Source organism: Loxodonta africana, chromosome 2, assembly GCF_030014295.1.
Source record: "Loxodonta africana isolate mLoxAfr1 chromosome 2, mLoxAfr1.hap2, whole genome shotgun sequence".
Lineage (NCBI taxonomy): Eukaryota > Metazoa > Chordata > Mammalia > Proboscidea > Elephantidae > Loxodonta > Loxodonta africana.
In genome coordinates, this window is record NC_087343.1 from 194612415 (window position 1) to 194637464 (window position 25050).

A 25050-nucleotide genomic window follows, 5' to 3' on the forward strand; every position below is an offset into this window, starting at 1 on the left:
AATGGAATCTTCCTATACATGAACATGATGTGTTTCACCACTTATGAAATTTAATCTGTTTTCAAAACATACCCAAGAATCAATGCTTCTCATCACCTTCAGTGTTGCCAACCTGGTCCAAGCCACCATCAACTCTCCTCTGGTTAACCGCAGTAGCCTCACCACTGGCCTCCTAGTCTCTCCTACAGTCTGTTCTCCACACAGCGGCCAGAATGGTTCTTTTTAAGACATGTATCTGAGCGCGGCACTTGCCCCCTAAAATCATCTTGCAGCACCAGTGGTGCCAGTTTCCACACTCTGGGAAACATCGGTTTAAGTGAATAAATGAGTGACTGAACGAATGCTGATTCCATGCAAGGCCCTGGATAAAGAAATGATTCAATAAGGAGTAGCCCATTAGGGGAAACCAAAACGGAAACCAATGGCATTTGCCTGAACAGAGTTCCACATGACTGTGAGGATGGACTTTGGAGTTGAGGATGGAGACGCGGAGCCTGGCGACGAGTCTGAAGCAACAGCGCGGGCCCTACTGGATGCGGCCTCAACCAGCAGCGAGGCTGGGTGATGATGCAGAGATCTGGAGGCGGGTCCGGGGCATCCTGTGCGCGGCCGCAGGCGGGGCGCAGCCAGGCCTCTTGGTTCCGGGCCCGGGGCGCGCGCACGCGGAGACCCGCGGGGACGCGCTAGGGGCGGTGGCAGCTCGGGGCCGCAGTAGCGGGAGAAGCGTTTCCGGTGGCGGCGGAGGCGGCGCAGAGCTGGACCTGCGAGAGACGCTGGCGGCGGCCCAACGAAGCAGTGAGTGGCGGGTTGAGGGCTGGCAGGGCCGGGCTGGGAATGCGCGGTGAGCCTCACGGATGCGCGGGGCTGCCAGGAGACCTCCGGGCTCAGAGGTCGCAAGCCCCCTCGCGGTGCCAGGGGCGCCCCGGACCCGGAGTCTCTACACCTTAGGGACCCCTGCCATCCCGCTGCCTGACAGCTGTCCACCGCCAGCACCCTGAAGACCCCCTTCCCTCTGCGCCCCAAGGCGGGGCGGGCCTGTCCTTAGAGGGGAGGAGAGTTCAACCCATCCACGTCCCCGCGCGCTCTGCCATGCTGTCCCTTTGGGCAGCGTGACAAAATTCGCCGAGGGGAGGATACCCAAGATGGCTGCCGCGGGGAAAGGCCACCGTGTGCACAGCGCGATTGATTGCTAGGGGTGACCGGGTGGTCCCCGACCTCTCCAGGAGCCTCAAGCTCCTTAACTCTGGAGCTGGGCTGGAAGTCAGAGAGAAGACGTCACAGCCCCTGGCCTAGAACTTCAAGTCTGATAGGGAAGAGATAGGCAAGTGAGTAGTAATCACAAGGCCTTTCGTTTTCTTGCTGTCCTCCAGATCTTTCCCCATGTGTCTCAGCTCTCTAACTTTCCCTGAATGATAACCCCAGTGCCTACTAAATGTGTCCCAGGCTATGTAGTTCCATTTACTTTTCCATTCTTTGGTTCTGCCAGGTACTTGATGTTATCCCCATACTCCAGATGAGAAAGTTGAGGCACACAGAGGTTAAGTTGCTGAGGATCGCACAGCTGGCCATCCACAGAGCAAGGCCATCCGAGTCTCGGCTTAAATGTTACCTCCTCAAAGATGCCTTCTCTGCTATGCTGTCTAAAATTGCTCCCCTGGTGCTCACATCCTTTGTTACATTAACCAAAACAATTCCCTTTGATTCCACTTAAGACAAATGGTGACCTGGTATGTGTCAGAATAGAGCTGTGCCCCAGTGGGTGTTCAATAGCTAGATTGCCAGACCTTTCTTCTAAGATGCCTCTAGGTGCCTTTCTGATAACAGTCTAGTGTGTTAACATTTTGCACCACCCAAGGCTCACTTCGTGTTTTTTCCTTAATAATATTTGTTGCCAGTTGACATTAACTGTTTGCTTGTTTTATTCTCTTCATGTGAGCAGGGACTGTTTGTCTCTTCACCACCTACATATCCCCTGCACCTAGCAAGTGTCTGCACAAAGTAGGCCTTTAATAAATATTTGTTGAGTGCCTGAATGAAAAAGCCTGGCTCTGTTTAATTTCAGAGCCAGTGTACTTAGCTACTCCATGAGCAACTGTCTTCTGAGCCCCATGGCATTTAGTCTGTACTTTTCGCACAGTCCTAATCCCCTATCCTGCCTTGCCTTCTAGATTTTGACTTGGGTGCCTCTGAATTTTATCTCCGTTTGTCCGTTCACAGTTTACTGAGTTTCTTCCATGTGCTAGGCATTGTAATAGGTGCAGGGGGTATGCAGGGAATAAGGGACTTTGCAGCCCTTATGGTGCTGGATGAAGACTTGATACATAAGATATGTAAGATGAGACAGAAGTGACTGGGAGGATGAGTGGAGGCTTTACCAAGAAGTTCTGGAACCTGTTCGAGTTATCTGCAGGTGTCACCTTGCTTGCAAAAATGATGGTGTTTGGAGAGGAGGATTTATCAATTCCCACCCATCTCAAATGTAAAATTGCTCTAAATATGTATTCGAGAGTTAGATTGAGTGCACAGGCTTTTAGATCTTATGGATCTTCAGAAGAGGACAATATGAATGGTTGCAGTTGTCAGAGAGACAACCTGTATAGCCACTGGTCATTATAATTCAGAGTCAGTAAAGCAGAAGGAGCCCTGTTGGTACAGTGGTTAAGCACTTGGCTGCTAACCTAAAGGTTGGCGGTTTGAACCCGCTTAGTGACTCCACAGAAGAAAGACCCGGTGATCTGCTTCCATAAAGATTATAGCCAAGAAAACCCTATGGGGCAGTCCTGCTCTGTCACATGGGGTTACTGTGAGTCGGAATTAACTTGATGGCATCTGACGACAAAATGTTTAGAATGCTCTGAATAATCTGTGAAAGTTTTATGAAATTCCATAGGGATGTATAAAGAAAGGTACCAACTGGGACGGAACATCTCTTGGCCTTCCTCAATTTCCGGAAAGAAAGCTGAGGGGAAGACCAGGTTGGGAGGGATTGGAGAGGCAGCAGTGACCCCTAGAACAGAACCACCATGCAACTTCTTTGCTTTCCAATGCCTTAGAATAAAATACACCCTACTGTGCAAGCAGTGGTGAGATGCGTTTAGCGGGGAAATAATGAGTGAGACCAAACTTGCACTTGAGGTTATAGGTAAGAAATCAGTTGTAGTAGACCATTAAAAAAAAAAAAAAGGATGATTATCGTCTTAGAAAATGAAAAGCCATTAAGTCAGAATATGTATCAAACCTACTCTTACTGATAACAAAGTCCAAAGTTTTTAAGTTTTTAAGTTAAGTACTTAATTTGTAAAATATTTCCATAGGTTTCGATATGTGTCATCTGTCAGTTGATTCTTTCAAGTGGGAGGTAATATAGTCAGCTGAGTACATCCAAAACATTACAGTTTGATAGAATGTTATCATTTTTACAGGCTGATGCCACCATCTAAAGTGGAAATCAATAGATTTTGTTTTGCTATGTTTTTTTGAAATGGATAAGAACTTCACCCACCCTAAGGTGTTGCTTAAGAAACTTAAGCCCAAAGTTCTTCTTGAGGACTAGAATATGAGCAATGATTGTCGTTTCACATGGGTGTTTTAAAGTTAACAGGAAGGTGGATCTGTATTGGAGGAAGTGGGGGAGAAAGACAGAAGACAGTAGTTCTCCATATGTCTTCCTGATTCTAGACAGGCCCCCAGTTCTTCACACAGAATTATAGTCAGGGTTCTCTAGAGAAATAGAACCAGTGATATATATATATATATATATATATATATATATATATCACAAATGGTTAGGTCCTTGACTACTAACCAAAAGGTTGTCAGTTCAAACCCACCCAGAGGTGACTCAGAAGATAGGCCTGGCAATCTGCTGAAAGGTCACAGCCTTGGAAACCATATAGAGGGTAGTTCTACTCTGACACACATGGGGTTGCCATGAGTTGGAATGGTTGGCAACCAACAACAACATGCACACATGGAGAGACAGACTGAGATTGATTTACTTCAAGGGAGTGGCTCAGGAGATGGTGGGGGCCTGGCAAATCCAAAATCCATTGGTCAGGCAGCAGACTTAAGACTCGCACAAGCTTGCATCCCAAGAGCCATAGGTCAGGCAAAGGGAAGAACTCAGAGTAAGTAAGTAAATATATAAAGTATTTATATTCTGGAGACAGAACACACCCTAGGGAACCTTCTCAACTGATTGACTGGTTATATTACATTAGATTGCATGATGGAAGGTAATTACATTACAGTTTATATTAGATTACATTATGGAACGCAGCTAGACTAGTGTTTGGCCAAACAACGTGCCAAAAAAAGCTAGGCGAGCTGACAAATAAAATTAACCATCACAACCTGGAACAGAGAACGTGCCACAGAAAGCCATTGCTGAGTGGAAATGCCTTTTGAAACAGCCTAACCCTTTGCCCACATTCAACTTCCTGATCTGTAATCTGACTTCCTGTGTGGCCACAGAAACCTTGCTGGCGTAGCGGTTAAGTGCTACGGCTGCTAACCAAAAGGTCAGCAGTTCTCATCCACTAGGCGCTCCTTGGAAACTCTATGGGGCAGCTCTACTCTGTCCTGTAGGGTCACTATGAGTCAGAATTGACTCAAGGGCAATGGGTTTGTTTGTTTGTTTGTTTCTTTGGTGTGGCCACACCCATAAGAAAGGAATGCTATGTGGGGATGACCAGCCCAAATCCTAATGGAAATTAGTAAATAGATTTCATAGGCTCCTTGACTTAGTGTGATTGTCCTTTGCAGACAGATCACCTCCGGCCTTTAAAGGGTCAGGGATGTGCTCCAAAGTCAGACAGACTTACTTCCCTGCTGGGTCACTTTCGGCATGGTATTGAATTTCTCTGAGTAGCTCTACAAAACAGAGGGAAGTATCCTGGAAGGCTGTTAGCAGGGTTAATGAGCTAATAATGCATGAAAAACCCAGTGTTTGTGACATAGTGGCACCCCACACACACCCCCAAAACAAAAACAGAAAAAAAATAGTTGACCTCAAGTCAGCTCTGACTCATGATGACCACATTCAAGTCAGAGTAGAACTGCTCCATAAGGCTTTCAATGGGAGATTGCCTTTTGGAAGCAGATTGCCAGACCTTTCTTCCAAGGACCCTCTGGGCAGGTTTAAACTGCCAACTCTTCAGTTAGTAGTTGAGTGCTTAACCCTCTGCATCACCCACCCAGTACACAGCAGTGACACTGAGAAGTTGCTTAACACCTGCCCAGCCCTAACAAAACAAAGTGGGCACTTAGAGCCTTTTTGTAACTCTTTCAAATGCAACAGTTTTACCCAACACCAAATTTCCAGTTTAACAACTTAGTTATTGTCAATTTTAGTCAGGGTTAAAGGCCATTGTTACTAATTTCCGGATGAGGCACATTCCTTGCTAACCTGTTTCCTGTGAAATTTTGGAAAATCCTTTTTTCTGGCAGGTAAGCATTGTCTTAGCATGTAGCTAAAAGCTTGAAATACAGTTTATTTTGGAGGAAAAAAGAACCAGTTTCTTAGACATTTCTGATTGTCTTCTTTGGAAAGCCCAGGCAGCTCAGCTCTCCATTTCCCCCATCTCCCCCAACCACCACCACCACCACCAATGGCGTTCATGGGCAGGATTTCAGCCAAGGAGGACCAGCAGGGGCTTCCACTGGTAGAGGACTGGCTTGTTAAAAAGGATTCCTACCCAAAGGCATAGACACCAAAACTTACTAGTGGCTACCAGGCATGAGTTGGGGTCAGGGGAAGTTACTGCTTAAGGGACACTGAGTTTCTGTTGATGAAAAAAATTGAAAACAGGTAACAGTGATGGTTGTACAACATGGTGAACATAATGTCACTGAATAAACCAAAAAAAAACAAGCCCATTGCCGTCGAGTCGATTCTAACTCATAGCAACCCTATAGGACAGAGTTGAACTGCCCCATAGAGTTCCCAAGGAGTGCCTGGTGGATTTGAACTGCTGACCTTTTGGTTAGCAGCCATAGCACTTAACCACTACACCACCAGGGTTTCCAGTGTCACTGAATAGAACACGTAAAAATGTTGAAATGGCAAATGTTTTGTTATATATATTTTTACCACAATAAAAAGAAAGATTTCCTCAGATACGCCCCCCTAAAAAAAGTCTCTACCTTTGTTTAGCACTTTACAATTATTAATAATGACCTAACCTGCCATCAAGTCAATTAGGACTCATGGCAACTCCTTGGGTTACAGAGTAGAAAAGTTCAGTTGGGTTTTCTTGGCTGTAATGTTCACAGAAGCAGATCGCCAGGTCTTTCTTCCACAGTGTTGCTGGTTGGGTTTGAACCACCAGCCTTTAGATTAGTAGTTGAGTGCAGACTGCTTGTGCCACCCCAAAAAACCAAACCCACTGCAGTCAAGTTGATTCTGACTCCTAGCGACCCTATAGCACAGAGTAGAACTGCCTGATAGAGTTTCCAAGGAATGCCTAGAGGATTCGAACTGCCAACCTCTTGGTTAGCAGCCGTAGCACTTAACCACTATGCCACCAGGGTTTCCTTGTGCCACCCAGGGACCTTTTAATAAAGATTAACAGAGGCATTTTATATACCCCAGTTTGCTAATTCTGCCAGCTCTGAGAGCCAACTCTTGTCTCCATTTCATAGATGAAAAACTTGAGGTCCTAGAAAGGAAGTGAGAGAATCAGTACTCAAATCCAGACCGTTTTCATTCCAGTCCAGTTCTCATTCCAGAGGTTGTCAGGGTAAGCTGTCAGGAGCATGGGCCTCAGGACAGGAAGCCTCCTTCTGCAGGAACCAACCAGAAATACTTGGTCCAGCAAACTGAGTGAATAGCCATGGAGCCTTCTGAACATTTATATTGCCTCTGGCATGGGGATAAAAGCTTCCCTTAATAGTAGATCATCTGTGTACACACACAGACACACACACATACACATATATGTATATATGTATACATATTTACATTCTGTCCAACATAACATTTCCCAAAAATACCTGATCACAGGAGGATTTTAATATACTTCCTAAAAATCTGATTCCTAGCCCCCACCTCAAATCTACTGAATCAGAGGCTCCAAAGAGAGTCTTTACATGCTCACCACCACCTCTTGAGGGAGACATTGTGGAATAGAGGTTAAAAGCAGGGGTTCTGGAGCCAGACTAGCTAGGTTCACATCCTAGCACTACCACTTACCTGAGCAAGTTAACAGTTATGCCCTGTGCCTCACTGTCCTCATCTATAAAAAGGAATGGTAACTGTCTTAGTCATCTAGTGCTGCTATAACAGAAATCCCACAAGTGGATGGCTTTAACAAACAGAAATTTATTCTTTCAGTCTACTAGGCTAGCAGTCCAAATTCAGGGGATCAGCTCTAGAGGTAGGCACTCTCTGTCTGTGGTTCTGGGGGACGGTTCTTGTCATCAATCTTCCCCTGGTCTAGGAGCTTCTCAGCACAGGAACCCCAAGTCCAAAGGATACACTGTGCTCCTGGCGCTGCTTTCCTCATGGTATGTGGTCCCCCTGTCTCTCTGCTGGCTTCTCTCTTTTATATCTCGAAAGAGATTGACTTAAAACACAATCCAATCTTATAGATTGAGTCCTGCCTCATTGATGTAACTGCCTCTAATCCTGCCTTATTAACATCATAGAGGTAGGATCTACAACACGTAGGAAAATCACATCAGATGAAAAAATGGTGGACAATCATGTAATACTGGGAGTCACAGCCTAGCCAAGTTGACACACATTTTGGGGGGACACAATTCAATCCATGTCAGTAACTGTATCTTTTTCAAAGAATTGTTATGAGAATTAGAGGAGATAATATAAGGAAAGATCTTAGAGTAAGTGATCATTAAATGTTAGTGGCCGTGATTAGGAAATATACTAATTTTATTGATAAAGAAACTTGGAGTAGTTGGATAGTGTGTACAAAGTCACACAGAGTGGTTGGCAGAGCTGGGATTTGAACTCAGGTCTGCTGCCTCCCAAAGCACATACTCATCACCACTACCCAATGGTACCTCTCCTATACACCCTCCATCCAGAGATTCTAATTTACAGAGCAGCTCACTGAGGTTAGGGGTGTACAGCTTGGAGCCAGGAATTCAAGTTTAACTAGCTAGTCCCATGAACATCTTTGGAAACTACCCAGATTGCCCTGGTCTAACTGCAGCAGACTCTTACCCTGCCCTGACGGCTTATGTGTGGTAGGAGGTGCTCCAGGGCCTTGGAGTCAGTGGATGGTGGCCCTTGCTGACTGTGATCTCAGGCGATTTGAACAACTTTAAACAAAGGCAAAGTGAATACTGGAGTATTTCATGAGGATCCTGTAAAAGCACTTTGTAATTTATAAAATGGGTTAGGTTTGAGTTTATATTCCTATAGATTTTAATAATGACTTGAAAAGATGGAGCTAGTCAACATTTCTAGTAGACTTAGCTCTAGTGAAAGGAGCCCTGGCAGTGCAGTGATTAAAGCACTCGGCTGATCACCAAAAGGTCACCAGGCACTCCATGGGAGTTTCCTAGTGCTGCCGTAACAAATTACTACAGCTTTAATAGCTTAATACAACCCACACTTATTTATTCTTTTACAGTTCTGGAGGTCAGAGTCTAAAATGAGTCAGCAGGGCTGCTTTCCTTCTGGAGGCTCCAGGGAAGAATCGGTATCCTTGCCTTTTCCAGCTTCTATAGGTGACCCCGTTCCCTGTCTGTGGCCCGCACCCCTGCTGCTGACCTTGGCTTCCGTCATCACTTCTCGTGTCTCACTCTGACCTTCCTGTCTCCCCCTTTCTCTGATTAGGTCCCTTGTGATTACACGGGGCTCATCCAGATAATCCAGGATAATCTCCCCATCTCGAGATCCTAACTTCATCTCATCTGCAAAGTACTTTGCCGTGTGTGTACGGCAGCATATTCACAGTGTCGGGGGTTAGGATGTGGGCATCCTGGGGAGCCATTATCCTGCCCACCACCGTGCTTACAAGGCCAGCTGATACGGGCTTTCAGTGTCCGGTTCCGAGCGAGGGCTCAGCCTGAATGGAGCCTGAAGATCGACAGTTGGATTCAGAGTCCCTGCGCATTTTACAGAAAAAGAAAGTAAAAGCCTAAGATGGAACTTGTAGCCACTCCCCCTTATGTTAAGCATAAAAGAGAAATAGTGACAATGAGAAATATCCTTTACAAGGAAGAAAATTATTTGGAATTATTACTTTGGTACTCAATTTTATAAGCAAAAAATAGGCATCAGACATCCCCCGGAAAAACCCCCCAGATGGCCTAGGCCTGAAGGAAGGCACAGTCAGGACAGAGAAAGATGCAGGGAAGGAAATGGCTGATGACTTCGTGTGCAGACACAGCCTGGTGCGGAGAGAGCTGGAGCTCTGTGCCAGGAGTCCCGGGTGGAATCACTGCCCGACCTTGTGCTAGACCCACTGCATCAGAGTCTCCAGAAGGGAGATAGCAGTCGTCCTGGCATAAAGCTCTTCAGGTGATTTTGATGTCTTCTTTTGGTTAAGAACCACTAATCTGCGCCAGTGGCTTTGTAGGAATAAACGGTTCCACCCGTGGGTCAGGTCGGCGGGTAGCAGCCGTAGGCTCAGGATTCTGCACAACTTCCTGCGTTTCAGGGAGTGCTCCTCGTGAAATGTTTTTGCTTCTCTTTCTCTGGAGAGTCTCTCTCTCTAGCCCCCTAAGACTAGGTCACAAGCTAGAAGGACTCAACTCTTCTTCCTCAGCAGTCTGTGCTGTCTTTCCCTATCACCCAGCCACCCAGACCTGGGCCCGCACAAATCTATTGCCTGCACAGCCTTTGTCCAAATTAGCTGCTCCGATCTAAGTCAGAGACCCGTTGCTCTTGTGGGTTCATTAATTCTCTATGCACCTTCTCCTCACTTATCGGCTGCCCTGTTATCTGACATTTCCTGTTTACGACAATAGTAAAAAATCTACTATCCATCCAACTATTTTGTGCATTAGCAATGTACATCTGGCAGTAATGAACACCAAGGCGTGAGGCAAGAGTTAATGTTGGCTTTAATGGTCAAGATTATGTGTCAACTTGGCTGGGCCATGATTCTCAGTGGCTTGGCAGTTATGTAAGATGTAATTTGGCAATTATGTAATGATGTAGTCATCCTCCATTTTGTGCTCTGATGTGGTCACCCTCCATTTTCACATAACACCAATTTCCATTAACAACCTGGTCTTTGGAACCTAACCATGTCAATAAATGAGGACAGGGTGTAATGGCTTACAAAATTCATGGAGGCTATTACTTACGCTTACAGTTACCCATTTATTATAACGAGAAAGAATACAAGCAAAGAGATGCATCCGGCAAGATCTGGGAGAGGTCATGGCACGAGTCATCTGCTGTCCCCAAAGACGTGCCACTCTCTCACATGCATGGATGTTCTCACCAACCCAGGAAGCGCTGAAAAGAGAGCTCCAAGGTCCAGGGTCCCTCAGTGCATACGTATGACTCAGTGAATTTACATGGTTGACAGCATCATCATGCCCTCTTTCCTTCTTGGGTGTGGTCCTTAGGGATCCCACTACATTTGCACATCAAGGCACCTCCATTGCTGGCAGGTTCCAAGGGTTATTTACAGGAAACCAGTCATAGGCCAAACCAAGTTCTTTGTCCCACCAGAGTCATACATTTTCTTTCTCTCGCACCCCACTTCCAGTCATCAGAAAATCTTGTTGGTTCCATCAATAGAATATCCACAAGCCCAGTACTTCTCACCACTTTCATGCCACCACCCAGGTCTGAGCACCATCACCGCTTGCCTAGATGACTGTAGTTACCTCGCAATTGGTCCTTCTGCTTCCACTCTTTGCCTCCCCACAGTCTGTTTTCCACATGGCAGCCAGAGATATCCTTTTAAAGTTTCAGTCAAATTATTTTATTCCTCCAAGTAGAACCATCCAGTGACTCCCCATTTACTTTAGAGTAGAATTCAAGGGCCTGATAGTGACATACAAGGCCCTACACAGCCCAGTTCCAACTTCAAACCTCTCCTCATGACAGTAGCAGTGATTATTTCAGAGTGGATGGAGTATGGGTGATTTTGTTTTTTATCGCTTATTTTCTATAATAAGCATATATTTTGCAGAATACTGCAATAACCATGTCTTACAATAATGCAATGCATTTTAAAATAAGTATGTATTACTCAGAAAAAGAAATTAATTACTTTTGGAAAAAAACTAATAGCTTTTAGCCAGAAAATAGAAAATTTATGATGGAAATTATATGCTACTGTGTTATACCTGAGTGTGTGGTTCATGGAGTCGTCCCTATGTACCTGGTAAGTTCAGAACATAGTTTTAAATTTTTGATTGGCAGTTAATGTCCAGAACAAGGTGGAATGAATCTGAATCTCTTTAAATGTATTATGTTTAGCATTTAAACCTCTTTACCTAATTAGTCACTTATACTAGTAGGAGGAGCCCTAGTGGCACAGTGGTTAAGTACTCAGCTGCTAACTGAAGGGTCAGGCATTCAAACCCACCAGCCACTCTGCAGGAAAAAGATATGGCAGCCTTCTTCCGTAAAGATTACAGCCTTAGAAACCCTATGGGGCAGTTCTATTCTGTCCTGTAAGGTCTCTATGAATCAGCATCAGTTCGATGGCAAGGAGCGCCTGGTGAATTCAAACTGCCGACCTTTCGGTTAGCAGCCCTAGCTTTTAAACACTAGGTCACCAGGGTTTCCCCTTGAAGATTATCGTGCCTATAATGTGTAGTGACATTGCAACCTTTAGTGAACTTACCTTTTTGATCCTCCGCAGTCTCAGACGATGTCGGGAGAACTACCACTAAACATCAATATTAAGGAGCCTCGATGGGACCAAAGCACTTTTGTTGGACGAGCCAATCATTTCTTCACCGTAACTGATCCCAGGAATATCCTGTTAACCAACAAACAACTAGAGAATGCAAGGAAAATAATACATGATTACAGGTAACGTTGATCATCGTGTTAACCTGTTGCCTTTAAACCTTCACTTAGTGATTTTACAACTTTTTTTTCATTGGAATCCTTTAAAAAAGAAAGGGAGGGAAAGAAGAAGGTAGGAAGGGAGGGAGGAAGGAAAGAAGAGCAAAGGAAAGGAAAGAAAGAAGGAAGGAACACCTGTTTTCTTTCCACGTTGCTTACCTTAACATAGGTATCCAGGGTTCATACCAGCTGCTGTTGAGTCAGCTCTGTCTCGTGGTGACCCCATGTGTGTCAGAATAGAACTGTGTGCCATATAGTTTTCAATGGCTGATTTTTCAGATGTAGGTCACCAGACCTTTCTTTCAAGGCACCTAGGAGTGGACTCGAACCTCCGACTTTTCAGTTAACAGCTGAGCATGTTAACTGTTTGCACCATGCAGGGGCTTCATCCAGGGTTCACCTGAAAAAGAGAAAAGCATCCTTCCAACCCATAGGTACCAATCTCTGAAGTTGCCTTTCCCAGCACCCTGTCTCTTCTTCCCAATACAACCACCCTGTGCACCTTTCTATATTCAAACACAGTGTCATGCAAAAAAAAAAAAAAAAGCTGGCAAGAATTAAGGGAGATTGGTTGTCTCTGAGATACAGCTCCCTTACATAAAGCTTTGCAGGTAGGAGCTCTGATGGGAAGGATGCTGGTGGCAGTGCCTGCACGGATTTATAGGTCTGAGGAGCACTCCATGAGTTCAGAGAACCAGGCACGAGGTAACGGAAGATGCTATAGATATACCCTAAGTCAGGGGTTGGCAAACTTTTTCTCTAAAGGACTGTTTAATAAATATTTCAGGCTTTGTGGGCCATAAAGGGCATATTCCTCTTGCTTTTTACTTTGTTGTTGTTGGTTGCCATTTAGCCAGTTCCAACTGTACAACAGAACAAAACATTGCCTGATCTCATGCCATGTTCACAATCACTGGTATGCTTGAGTCCATTGTTACAGCCACTGTGTATTTTGAGCGCCTTCCAACCTAATGAGCGCATCTTCCAGCACTATATCAGAACTTTCTAGAAGTAGAGCACGAGACCTTTCTTCCTAGTCTGCCTTGTTCTGGAAGCTCCACCGAAACCTGTCCACCATGGGTGACCATGTTGTGTATTTGAAATACCAGTGGCATAGCTTCCAGCATTAATAGCAACATGCAAGCCGTCACCAAATACAACAAACTGGCATTCAGGTGGTGGGTTTTGTTTTACAGCCCTTTAAAAACTGTAAAAAAAAAAAAAAAAACACTCTTAGGTAGCAGAACATACAGACCATAGACAGTAGTTTGCTGACTTCTGTTCTAGGGGAAGGTCAGCTAGAAGGTGGAAATTAGGTTAATGGGAGTCCTGGGTGGTGCAAACAGTTTGCACTTTCTTCAAATACTAATTGAAAGGTTGGTGGTTTGAACCCACCCAGTGGTGCCATGGAAGAAAACCCTGGCGATCTGCTTCTGTAAAGATTACAGGCAAAAAAAAACCCCTATGGAGCAGTTCTACTCTGTCACCCATGGGGTTGCCATGAGTCAGAACTGACTCGACAGCAACGAGTTTGGTTTCTTGGTTTTTACCAAAAAGTCAGCAGTTTGAATTCACCAGCTGCTCCTTGGAAACCCTATGGGACAATTCTGCTCTGTACTATACTGTCACTGTGAGCCGGAATGGACTCCGCAGCAACGAGTTAAATGTACCTGTTAGAAATACACCTGAAAGGGGTACTTCACTGTTGTGTAGGCGATTGGAGGGACAACCAAGGACAACCTATAAACATTGTTGCCAATCACTGAGTCAGGCCAGCTATTACCCTGTGCCGATGTAAACAAAGAGGGCACATACAGACAACAGAGCGTCCTGGAGCCTTACGAAAAAGTACTGAAGAACAAGGAGAAGGAAGACTCAGCAGGAGCATGTTTTCAGGAATTAAGGAAAATGAATGTTCTTTGTGTATCTGGAACGAAAAGCCATAAAAAGAGAAGTTGAGATGAAAGGACAGCTAGATGAGTTGTAAAAAGATGATGACATAAGGAAGAATTGCAAAGAACCTAAGAATGTAAGAGCAAAATGAAATTCTTCATTGGAGATTGGTATAGAACTAAACAGCAGAGTTGGCACAGTGCAAAAGTAGAAACAGAGATGCAGAGAATAAACCTAAGAAGCTCCCCAAGGATGTAGATCAGAGGTCAGCAAACTTTTTCTGTAAAGGTTGTTGTGGCCTTCAAGTCGATTTCAACTCATAGCGACCCTATATGACAGGGTAGAACTGCCCCACAGGGTTTCCTAGGCCGTAATCTTTATGAGAGCAGATCACCAGGTCTTTTCTCCTGTATAATACCTGGTGGGTTGGAACCACCAACCTTTCGGTTAGCAGCTGAGCACTTAACTGTTGTGCCACCGGGGCACCTTTTTCTGTAAAGGACCAGATGGCAAATATTTTAGGCTTTACTGGCCACATAAGGTCATTGTCACATATTCTTCTGTGTTTGCTTGTTTAATACAAGTTGCGCTCAAGTTGACTCTGACTCATGGTGACCCTACGTGTGTCAAAGCAGAACTGTGCTCCATAGGGTTTTCAGTGCGTGATTCTTCAGAAGCAGATTGCCAGGCCTTTCTTCTGAGGTGTCTCTGGGTGGACTTGAACCTCCAGCCTTTCTGTTAGCAGCTGAGTATGTAAACCACCTGTACCACTCAGAGACTCCAGCTTGTTTTATAACCCTTTAAAGGTGTAAAACCATTCTTAGCACACAGACTACTCAGAAACAGACTGTGGGCTGTAATTTGCCAACCTTTGATACAGGTGAAAAGAAGAAAGGTATGAAAAAGACTATATGTAAGGGGAAGAGAGAATGGAGAGTGAATATATAATTAATTGATACTCCTAAAGTAGAAACAAGAAAAAAAATGCAAAAGAGGCAATTTAAAATATATAACAGAGAAATTTTCCTCAAGCGAGGAAACACCACCCTGTTTAATTCATTTTTCCAAACTTGAACACGGGCCCTTTGTTTTTTCCCTGTAACCTCTGTGAACATCCAAGGAAACGTTCCCCTGGAATTGTTGCATTATGAGCCATTCTCATTAAGGAAGGAGCAAGTCAGAGATGCTTTAATCTTCACTATTATATAGCATTGTTCCAGAAGACCTAACCAATTCAGTAAGACATAGAAAAATAAATATATTGAAAAGATAAGGCAGTATTTTTATTACTTGTAAATGATGACAGTCTCAACCATCAATTGAAAAAACAATAGAGCTAATAAGAGAATACCATAAAGTGGCTGCTTATTAGACACACAGAAAATCAGTAGTTTCCTACCAACCAGCAACAATTAGACAGTGTTTTTAAATTGTATTCATAACTGTATTCATAAAAACAATAAAAATGTTAAATACGTTGGAGTAAACTTACCCAGAAGTGTATGGCAGCTACAAACCCACTGCAAAACATTGAAAGAACCTTCTAGTAACAAGAGACAGGAGTAGTCCTGGATAACCGTAAGTATAACCCATTGCCATCGAGTCGATTCCGACTCACAGCGACCCTAAAGGACAGAGTAGAACTGCCACATAGGATTTCCAAGGAGCAACTGGTGGATTCGAACTGCTTACCCTTTGGTTAGCATCCAAGTTCTTAACCACTGTGCCACCAGGGGCTCCAGCCCTGGATAGAAAGTCCCAACATTGTAGAGGTGCCAGTTCTCTCCAGACTAATACAATTCCAGTCAAAATACTGTTGTGATTGCCTGTAAACTGCCAAAATGAGTCTAAGGTTTATCTGGAAGAATAAATTGAGTTAAGCACTTGGGAGGAAAGAAGGAAAAGAAGAGTAATGGAATGAGGAATACTGCTCCACCAAATATTAAAATAGACTGTCAAAGTGGTGGGTGTTGGCACCAGAACATAGAATTGGTTTAAATAGTGATAACTGATAATGATGAAGGTAATGATGCTGCTGATGAAAAAAAAAAAAAGACACACTCAAGTAGAGAAAACCAGCAGAAGACATAAGTCAGGTCTTAATATGAGGGTAAATGAAAAAGTATTGCTACAAAACCTTAGAAACCTTTGTTAGACAAACAGATCAAAATATGTAGCTATCGTTTCTCGACATATCCTCCATCTAGATCTATACATTTCTGAAGGCAGTGAGTCCCTCTCTCTAACCCCTCCCAAAGAATTCTGCATCCTAGATGGACTCTAATCATGTTCCTTTTAAATGTTCTTTGAGTTTTGGGAACAAAAAGAAGTCTGAAGGGGCAAGACCAGGGCTGTAGGGTAGATGGGGTAAGGTTTCCCAGTGAAATTCTCGTGCAACAGCCCTTGCTATCCTCGAAGAATGACAGGTGCTTTGTCGTGATGGAAAAAAGTTCCTCAACACAACTTTCCTGGCCTTTTTCTCGCCAATACAGTTTTCAGTTTTCTTAAAACTTCTTTGTGATAAGACCAGGTGATCATCCTGTGTCCTTCAAGAAAAGCTGTCAAGATTACCCCTTTGGAATTCCAAAAAACAGTCACCAAAACCTTCTGAGCAGTCTTCCCTCTCTTGGCTCGTCTTTGATGTCTTCCTGACCTTCTCTAAAATGCTTGATCCATCTAAAAACTATTGCTTGATGTGGGGCAGCATTCCCGTAAACTTCCTGCAAAGCTTCAATGATTTGGGCAGATGTCCACTTGAATTTTGTTTAAAATTTAATATTAGCCCTGACCTCAAAATCATTTTTTTTCTTGGCACGAAAAGTATCCTTTTTATTGAAGGCAACCTAATGAGACTAAGACAAGTGTATTACTGAGAGAACTTGCCTGCAGCCATCCACCACCGATCGCAGAGAAATATTTAAACACGTTTTATTTGGAATAAACTCGTGCCTGTGTGAACCAGAACCCTGCTAGCAATACTTTTTGACTTACTCTCATATTTTACATAGCATTTGTCTTATCAAATATACTCATTTCTTTCAAAATAACCTTGGATGTGGGCAAAGATTTACTCAGGAGGGTATTTACCTCCTCATATTTTACAAATGCAAAAAAAAAAAAAAAAAAATTTACAATGTCCAGCTATAGAGGATGAGTATATTATTTTATGATCATATGGTACAATGCAATGCAGCATTTAAAAGATGACGCAGAGAAGTGTTCACAATATATTATTGGGTTTAAAACGTGATTATACAGCAGCAGGTACAGTGTGACACCTGTAAACAACCACATGGCACAGAGACATAAAAGAGAAACTGAACGTGCACTCGCCAGAACATTAACAGTGGTGATGAGGAAGTAAAGGCTTGGGTGATTTCAGTTGTTCTCATGCATTTTTGCATTAGGACAATTAAAACTTTCAAAAATTTCTAGCAATGAACATGTGTTTATTAATAAGGTGAAAAATAATAAACGTGAACCTAACTTTTTTTTTTTTTTAACTCAAGTATCTAATCTAGGCTTTCAAACTATTGGGTTAAAAAGGAATTCATATTCTTGATGGCCATAACTTGTCTTATTGGTTAAAAATATTTTAGAGTTCACAGAGTTCAAAAGAGATTTTTAACTATGTAATTCAAAAAAAAAAAAAGACTGTTTCAGAGTTGGGTACTTCTTTCTCACACAGGGCAAGTGTTCTTCCAAATCACACGTAATTTCCGAATGGGTTTGAAATGTTCATTTTAAGAATTTGTTGGCTTTTGTGTTACTAAGATTTTACTGACTACACGTACTAGTCAGATTCGTGTTACCCCATCCAGGCACAGTTGTTTCAGAGATGTGTAAGCTTATAAAAACACAGCGGCTACCTGCGTCTAGGACACTGTGAGATATTTAAAATGAACAGTTGCCATGTTATTTTTTTTTTTTTTTTTCCCAGACAAGGAATTGTGCCACCAGGTCTTACAGAAAATGAGCTGTGGAGAGCAAAGTACATCTATGATTCAGCTTTTCATCCTGACACTGGTGAAAAAATGATTTTGATAGGAAGAATGTCAGCTCAGGTTCCAATGAACATGACCATCACAGGCTGCATGATGACGTTTTATAAGTAAGTTGTGTTCACTTCATACTACAGAAGCTTCCGGTACATTTTATACATGTATAATTTTATTGAGATAATATGTCACTTCATTTTTAGCTCTGTTTTATATAAAGGTTGCAATCCTAGGGATCTGCTTTAATTTTTCCCTCTGCATTCTCTTTGTTACTCAGGGAGGCCCCAGGTGGTGCAATTAACGAGCTTGGTTGCTAACCAAAAAGTTAACAGCTCAAGTCCACCCAGAGGCACCTTGGAAGAAAATCCTGGCATCCTACTTCTAAAAACTCAGCCATTGAAATCCCTATTGTGCACAGTTCTACTCAGACACACATAAAACCAAAAAACCAAACCCAGTGCTGTCGAGTCGATTCTGACTCATAGCGACCCTACAGGACAGAGTAGAACTGCCCCATAGAGTTTCCAAGGAGCGCCTGGTGGATTTGAACTGCCGACCCTTTCGTTAGCAGCCGTAGCACCTAACCAGGAAACCCCACCAGGGTTTCCCAGACACACATAGGGTCCCCATAAATCAGAATGAACTTGGTGGCAGCTGGTTTTTTATTGTTCGAAAGAAGGTTAAAGTTTTCCCGAAATCTTAAACCCAAAAGAAAATGAGATAGGAGAGAAAACAAAGACTCATTAAGCAATTCTTTTTAATTTATTCAAATAGGCATAGACAGAGATGATTACAGTTAGGAAGAATCAGGACCGTTTAGCCTACAAATGTCTTTTTTTTGTTTTTTCCCCCAAAAGAAGGGATCTGATATTTATTGAGTGCCTACTTTGTGCCCGTATGATGCAGACAGTTAAATGTTTGGCTACCAACTGAAAGGTTAGTGGTTTGAACCTACCCAGAGGAACCTCAGAAGAAAGGCCTGGTGATCTGCTTTCAAAAAAATCACAGCAACAAAAACCCCGTGAAACAGTTCTCCTCTGCACACACGTGGGGTTGCTGTGAGCTGGAGTCAACATCAATTGTATTTTTTTTGTTTTTTGTTTTACTCTGTGCCAGGCTGTCTACAAATGCTATCTCACTTCATCCTCAGAGCCACCCTCTGAGCTTGGTGTTGCCCATATCCAGTGAACGAGGACATAGGCTCAGAGGACAGAAATCTGCTCAGCCACGATACCCTCAGTCAGGAACCTGAATGCAGTCATTTGCCCAGCATTCTCCCTTCTCCAGCACGTCTCCTCTTTGGTTGCTGATATTCACCTGTTCTGTTCTGGATGGCCGTGAGGTCACAAGTGATACTGGTGATGTGACGAGTTGTTCTGTTTTAGGTCTACACCGGCAGTGTTCTTCTGGCAGTGGGTCAACCAGTCCTTCAATGCAGTTGTCAATTACACCAACAGAAGCGGAGACGCCCCTCTCAGTGTAAAGTAAGACTTCAGGGTTCAGCCGTTTCCTTCAGCTCTCCATCTTGCGTGGGATTAAGTGCTGACATTCTCCTGTTTAAAAAAGCATATTTGTACAAATTGTTTATATTGTTCAGAATATTCTGTAGCATCTTTTTGAATCAAGTGTTTCTTTTCTTCCTTTTCTATTAAGATAGCTGTTTTTTCAGCCTGCCTTCTCAGACATCAGATTCCAACTTGGGCAGGTGCCATGGAAGAAAGGCCATGGAAAACCATAAGGAGTGCAGTTCTACTCAACACACGTGGGGTCACCATGAGTGGAAATTGAGTTTGGTTTTTTGGGTCCTTTTGTTTTTCTCTGGCATTACTCACAGGATTGAAGTGGTGGTGATAGATTGATCCGTCTCCCACACCCTCAAGCTCACTCCCCCTGCAGAGCACACAGCAGGCAGCTCAGCCATGGCCTATGGGACATGACAAGCCGTATCCCCATCGACCTTGAGCACGTGACAGCCACCAACATCAAAAGTAGCTGGGTCAACCAAAATGTATTAGTTTTTACCAGGGGTGGCAGGGAAGGAAAGCATTGAGTTTCTGTTTATGGTGATAGAAAATTTGGCAATGGATATTGGTGATGGTTGTACCATATGGTTAATGTAATTGATGTCACTAAATTGTACATGTGAAAAAAACATTAAATTGGCAAATGCTGTGATGTATATATCTTGACAACAGTAAACACAAATGCAGCCGGGTCAGCACAGTGAGGGTACTGCAGAAATTAAGGGGAGACCTTGGCAGCATGACTATTACTTTTGTTTTTTAAACAGATAATCTGCGGAGTCAAAAGGAAAGTATAAATGGTTTTGCTGTTGTTGTTGTTTTTTAATAGTATTTTTATTGTGTTGTCAATGAGGGTTTACACAGCAGTTTAGGTTCCCATTCAACAATTTCTACACAAGTTGTTCAGTGACATTGGTTACATTATTCACAATGTGTAAACATTTTCATTTCCATTCTCATTGCTTCGGTTCCATTAATCTAGTTTCCCAGCCCCCTTACATTCTCATCTTTGTTTTAAAGTAAATGTTGGCTATTTGGTCTCATATAGGTGATTTTTTAAAGGAGCACAGTACTTACAGATGATATTCATTATTTTTTTGAACCAATTTATTATTTAGCTACAAGGTAGTCTCAGCGGTTAAGTTTTGGTTCAAGGTTCAAGGAGTGACTCAGGGCAGTAGTCTCAGGGAGTCCTCTAGTCTCAATCAGTCCAGTAGGCTTGTTTTTGTTTTTGTTTTGTTCTGTTGTAGGAATTTGAGGTTCTGTTCCACATTTTTCTCCCATTCTATCAGGGTCCATCTATTGTGGCCTTGAATAGAATGGTCGGTAGTGATAGCCAGGCACCATTTAGATTTTCTGGACTCAGGGTAGATGAGGCCGTGGTTCATGTAGACTGTCCTATAGACTAGTTTCTTCTTTGAGTCTTTGGGTTCCTTCTTTCTCTTTTACTCCAGACAAATAGAGACTGATAGTCGTATCTTAGATGGCCGCTCAACAAGCTTTCAAGACCCCAGACAATACCAAACTAGGATGTAGAACATAACTTTATGAACTATATTATGCCAGTTGACCAAAATGTCCCATGAGACTATGGCACTAATCTTTTAAACCCAGAAATCCAGTCCCGCAAGGTGTTTGTTTATATCTAAGAAATACTCATAACTGTGCCCCCGATGTGCTTTATTATATGTATATGAATATATATGCATCCAGTCATATGGGTGCATACATGTATGCATATGCCTGTATATACACATACATATACACATACCTGTATACATATATGCCTACATAATACATACATACCCACATATATATTTTTTGGTTGTTTTGCTGTTGTTTCAAAATTATATATGCCACAGCAATTACCAACAGGTCCTTTTCTCTTGTGTATTTTTTAGTGACATTGTTTACCTTCGTCAAGCTGTGTACACTTCACCCTTGTTCGGTATTACCTTTCCCTTCACCAAAAATAACAAGTGTCTACTGTGTACTACTATAAATCCGCCTCTATCCTGATTCCTTGTAACCACTAATGAACATTAGTTTCTGTGTGTTTACTTGTTCATATCATTTCATAAAAATGAGAAATTAGAATATTTTTTTTTTGATTGACTTATTTTGCTCAACATGATGTCCTCCAGGTTCATCCGTGTTCCAAGGTGTTTTGGGAACTCATTTTTCTTAATCACTGAGTAGTATTCCATTATATGTGTGTTCCACATTGTACTTATCCATTCATCCATTGATGGGCACTTAGGTTGTTTTCATCTTTTTACTATTGTGAATAGTGAAAAAGTATAAATGGCTTTAAAATTTGGGTCCTGTAAGAATATTTTAGATAGGCTAGAGAGATTAGTTAACCAAAATCATAGCATAACTTACATGTCACTTGAAAGAAGAGTTTGTTTTCTCACTTAAAATTTCTTTTGATAATCCATGTTCTTTGGCTATCATCATGTGAGACTAAGGATATTGAAATCTGCCACCTAGCAGTTTTTATCACACCTTCATTTCCTCCAGACCTTGAATCTTAACTTTTCTTAAAAGATAGTTGGGTTTGCTTAATTGCATTTTGAAGATGAGACTTCTAGTATTTTTATAAAAAGCCCAGTGCCGTTGAGTCGATTCTGACTCATAGCGACTCTATAGGACTGAGTAGAACTGCCCCACAGAGTTTCCAAGGACTGCCTGGCAGATTCGAACTGCCGACCCTTCGGTTAGCAGCCGTAGCACTTAACCACTATGCCCTCAGGGTTTCCTGTATTTTTATACAGTGAGATATAATTTTAGAATTGGCAGTGTTGTATTTTTACTTTCAGTATGTATATTAATATTTTGAGAAGTATTTTTTTTTTAATTTAAGTAAATATGCTACAAACGTCTACCCAATAGGCATATTTCTACGTTCGTAGGTGCCTACATTCCCACAGCTCCGCTCCTATCTCCACCCCATGCACACGTATTCTATATGTCTACCTCTGTTAGGCTGTATCGAGGTTATATGTGAAGAATCACATTTTTTATGGGTACACTTGCTTTTTCCCTAGATGTCTGTACATATTGAGTGATAATGAATGTGTTTTTGTGGACTCTCCATTCTTAGTTGAGGTCGTTTACATTTCCTCCTTCCTCTCTTCAGAGCTGTTGTCCCGAAGTTTCCTCATCTACACGTTCGGTTTACATAGTGTTCTTTTTCTTTTCAGAGAATTGGGAACAGCCTATGTTTCTGCAACAACTGGTGCTGTAGCAACAGCTCTAGGACTTAATGCGCTAACCAAGGTAGGCTGATTTTTATTTCCATGGTGAAGCTTCTTATTTTGTTCTCACCTGCCTGGCTCTAAATCCGTCTGTTATTTATAAACATGGCTCCAGTCATAATATAGCTATCTTCTTATAGTTATTAGAGTCCCTGGGTGGTACAAATGGTTAAGATGCTTGGCTGCCAACCAAAAGGTTGGAGATTTGAGTCTACTTAGAGGCATCTCAGAAGAAAGGCCTGGTGGTCTGCTTCCAAAAAATCTGCCATGAAAAACCCTGTGGAGCATGGTTCTACTCTAACACACATGGGGTCACCATAAGTTGGAATCGACTCGGAGGTAAATAGTTATTAAGGTACATATTTTTAATTGTATCTTCCTCTAAGCTTGCGAAGGGTTATGACCAGTAACATTGACCAAGACCCTGGTCAGTGCCTGACATTGGGTATTAAGTGCTAAATGCTCACCCAGCCTCAGAGCCCCTCTGAGGCTGTGTAGTCTCAGGTCGTGCATCTGAAGAGATGGAGGAGCCAGCATCTGAGCCCAGAACTATGAGATCCCAAAGTCCATACTCTCTGAGCCACACTGAGCTGTAAAAATGTCTTATAAGTCTGCATTATCCCAGTATGACCATGCTAGAAATATAAAAATAGCCCTAGGACACAAGTTTTGACAGTAACCAGTCTCTGAATAGAGATGGATTGATAGCTGCCGTGAAGTCAGCTCCGACTCATGGCAATCCCACATACAACAGAGTAAAACATTGCCCGGTCCTCATGATCCTCAAAATATCCAGCATTTTCAAGTCCACCGTTGCGGCCGTTGTGCCAGTCCGTCTCACCAAGGGTCTCCCTTGCCCTCCTTGGCCCTCTACATCACCAGACATGATGTCCTCCTCCAGCACTTGTTCCCTCCTGATGATGTGTCCAAAGCAAGTTAGACAATGTTGTATTGTGATCCATACGGTTTTTATTGGTTTGTTTTTTGGAAGTAGATCCCCAGACCTTTTTTTCCTAGTTTGTCCCAGTCTGGAAGCTCCTCTGAAACCTGTCCACCATGGGTAACTCTGCTGGTATTTGAAATACCAATGTCATAGCTTCCAGCATCATAGCAACACACAAGCCACCACAGTACAACAAGCTGACAGGTGGGTGGTGGCTACACAGATAACATTCTGAAATCTTATCAGTTTTCATGAACATAAATAAGTGTCTCCATTCTGTAATACAGGAAAAGTAAGATAATGTTTTGTAATTATCTTTTCTGCAGCATGTCTCACCCCTGATAGGACGCTTTGTCCCCTTTGCTGCCGTGGCTGCTGCTAATTGCATTAATATTCCATTAATGAGGCAAAGGTGAGATTAATTTACACTCTGAGAAAGGACTTGTGCTTGATCGTAGAGTCTCTTTTATAATAATTAACTCTGTCGAATGCATTTAAAATTTTTATGTTAATATTTACAAATGAAATTATATGAAATATGGAATTTGCTTCAAAATAATGTGGGGATTGCTATGAGTCAGAATTGACTCGAGAGCAACAGGTTTGGGTTTTTTGGTTGGGGATGGAGAAGGGTCTCTGGATGGCATAAATGGTTTGCGCTTGGCAACTTTCAACCTACTCGGGGCATCATGGAAGAAAGACCTGGCAATCTTCTTCCATAAGAATTGCAGCCAAGAAAACCCTATGGAGCACAGTTCTACTCTGTAACACATGGGGTTGTCATGAGTTGGAATCAACTCGACAATGACAGGTTTGGCATTTTTTGTTTTTTTGGTGGTGAGGAATGGGATGGGTCCATAGATGAAACAAGATTAGCCATGAGCTGCTAATTCTTGAAGCGGGGTGATAGGTACCAGGGAGTTTAGTTTGATCTTTACTTCTGTATAATAAAAAGCTTTAAAAATATAGTTTAATTCTTCTATGTAGTTGTGTAGGACTAGGCAAAGAAGATCTGTGCAAAGAAAGCTTATTCTCTAAAATAGGTTCTTTTACATTCCCTAGAATTTTCTTTTTGGGTTTCAAGTAGTATTAATCAATATCTTTGGGAGTCTTTTTAGAACTGGAAAAGTTAAAGGAGAAGAAAGAACAAGAAGCGGTTTTGGATTGGTTACCAAAAAACAGAGTAAAGATAGGAGTTACAGTGTTAGTAACTATGGTTCATGAATATACAACAGTGCCGTGTACTAGTGACTCCCTCTATGTCAGCATACTTAGTTTACTTACAATGCCATTTCTCATTTGGAAAGTTGCTCAAAGTTCCACACGAACATAGGAATTAGCCTTATCTTTAAGTTAGTATATTCACTCTTTAAATCATATTGTTATTGGAAAAATTCCACCTTTTTTTAAACATTTACTAGTGTTA

At 42.5% G+C, this 25050-nt stretch overlaps 1 protein-coding gene across 6 annotated transcripts in view; it reads left to right on the top strand.

The window, feature by feature from the left end:
- Nucleotides 1-661: 661 nt before the first annotated feature.
- Nucleotides 662-25050, top strand: part of SFXN1 (sideroflexin 1) — a 50326-nt gene continuing 25937 nt past the window's right edge. The window contains exons 1-7 of one of the 6 annotated variants that reach the window (XM_023551553.2): nt 708-795; nt 8804-9099; nt 11799-11971; nt 17841-18011; nt 19284-19382; nt 22628-22703; nt 23951-24036. In XM_023551553.2, coding sequence (XP_023407321.2) covers nt 9040-9099; nt 11799-11971; nt 17841-18011; nt 19284-19382; nt 22628-22703; nt 23951-24036 — 665 coding nt within the window. In that variant the 5' untranslated portion in view covers nt 708-795; nt 8804-9039. The other 5 variants (XM_064279157.1, XM_064279160.1, XM_023551524.2 and 2 more) reach the window with 5 other exon arrangements.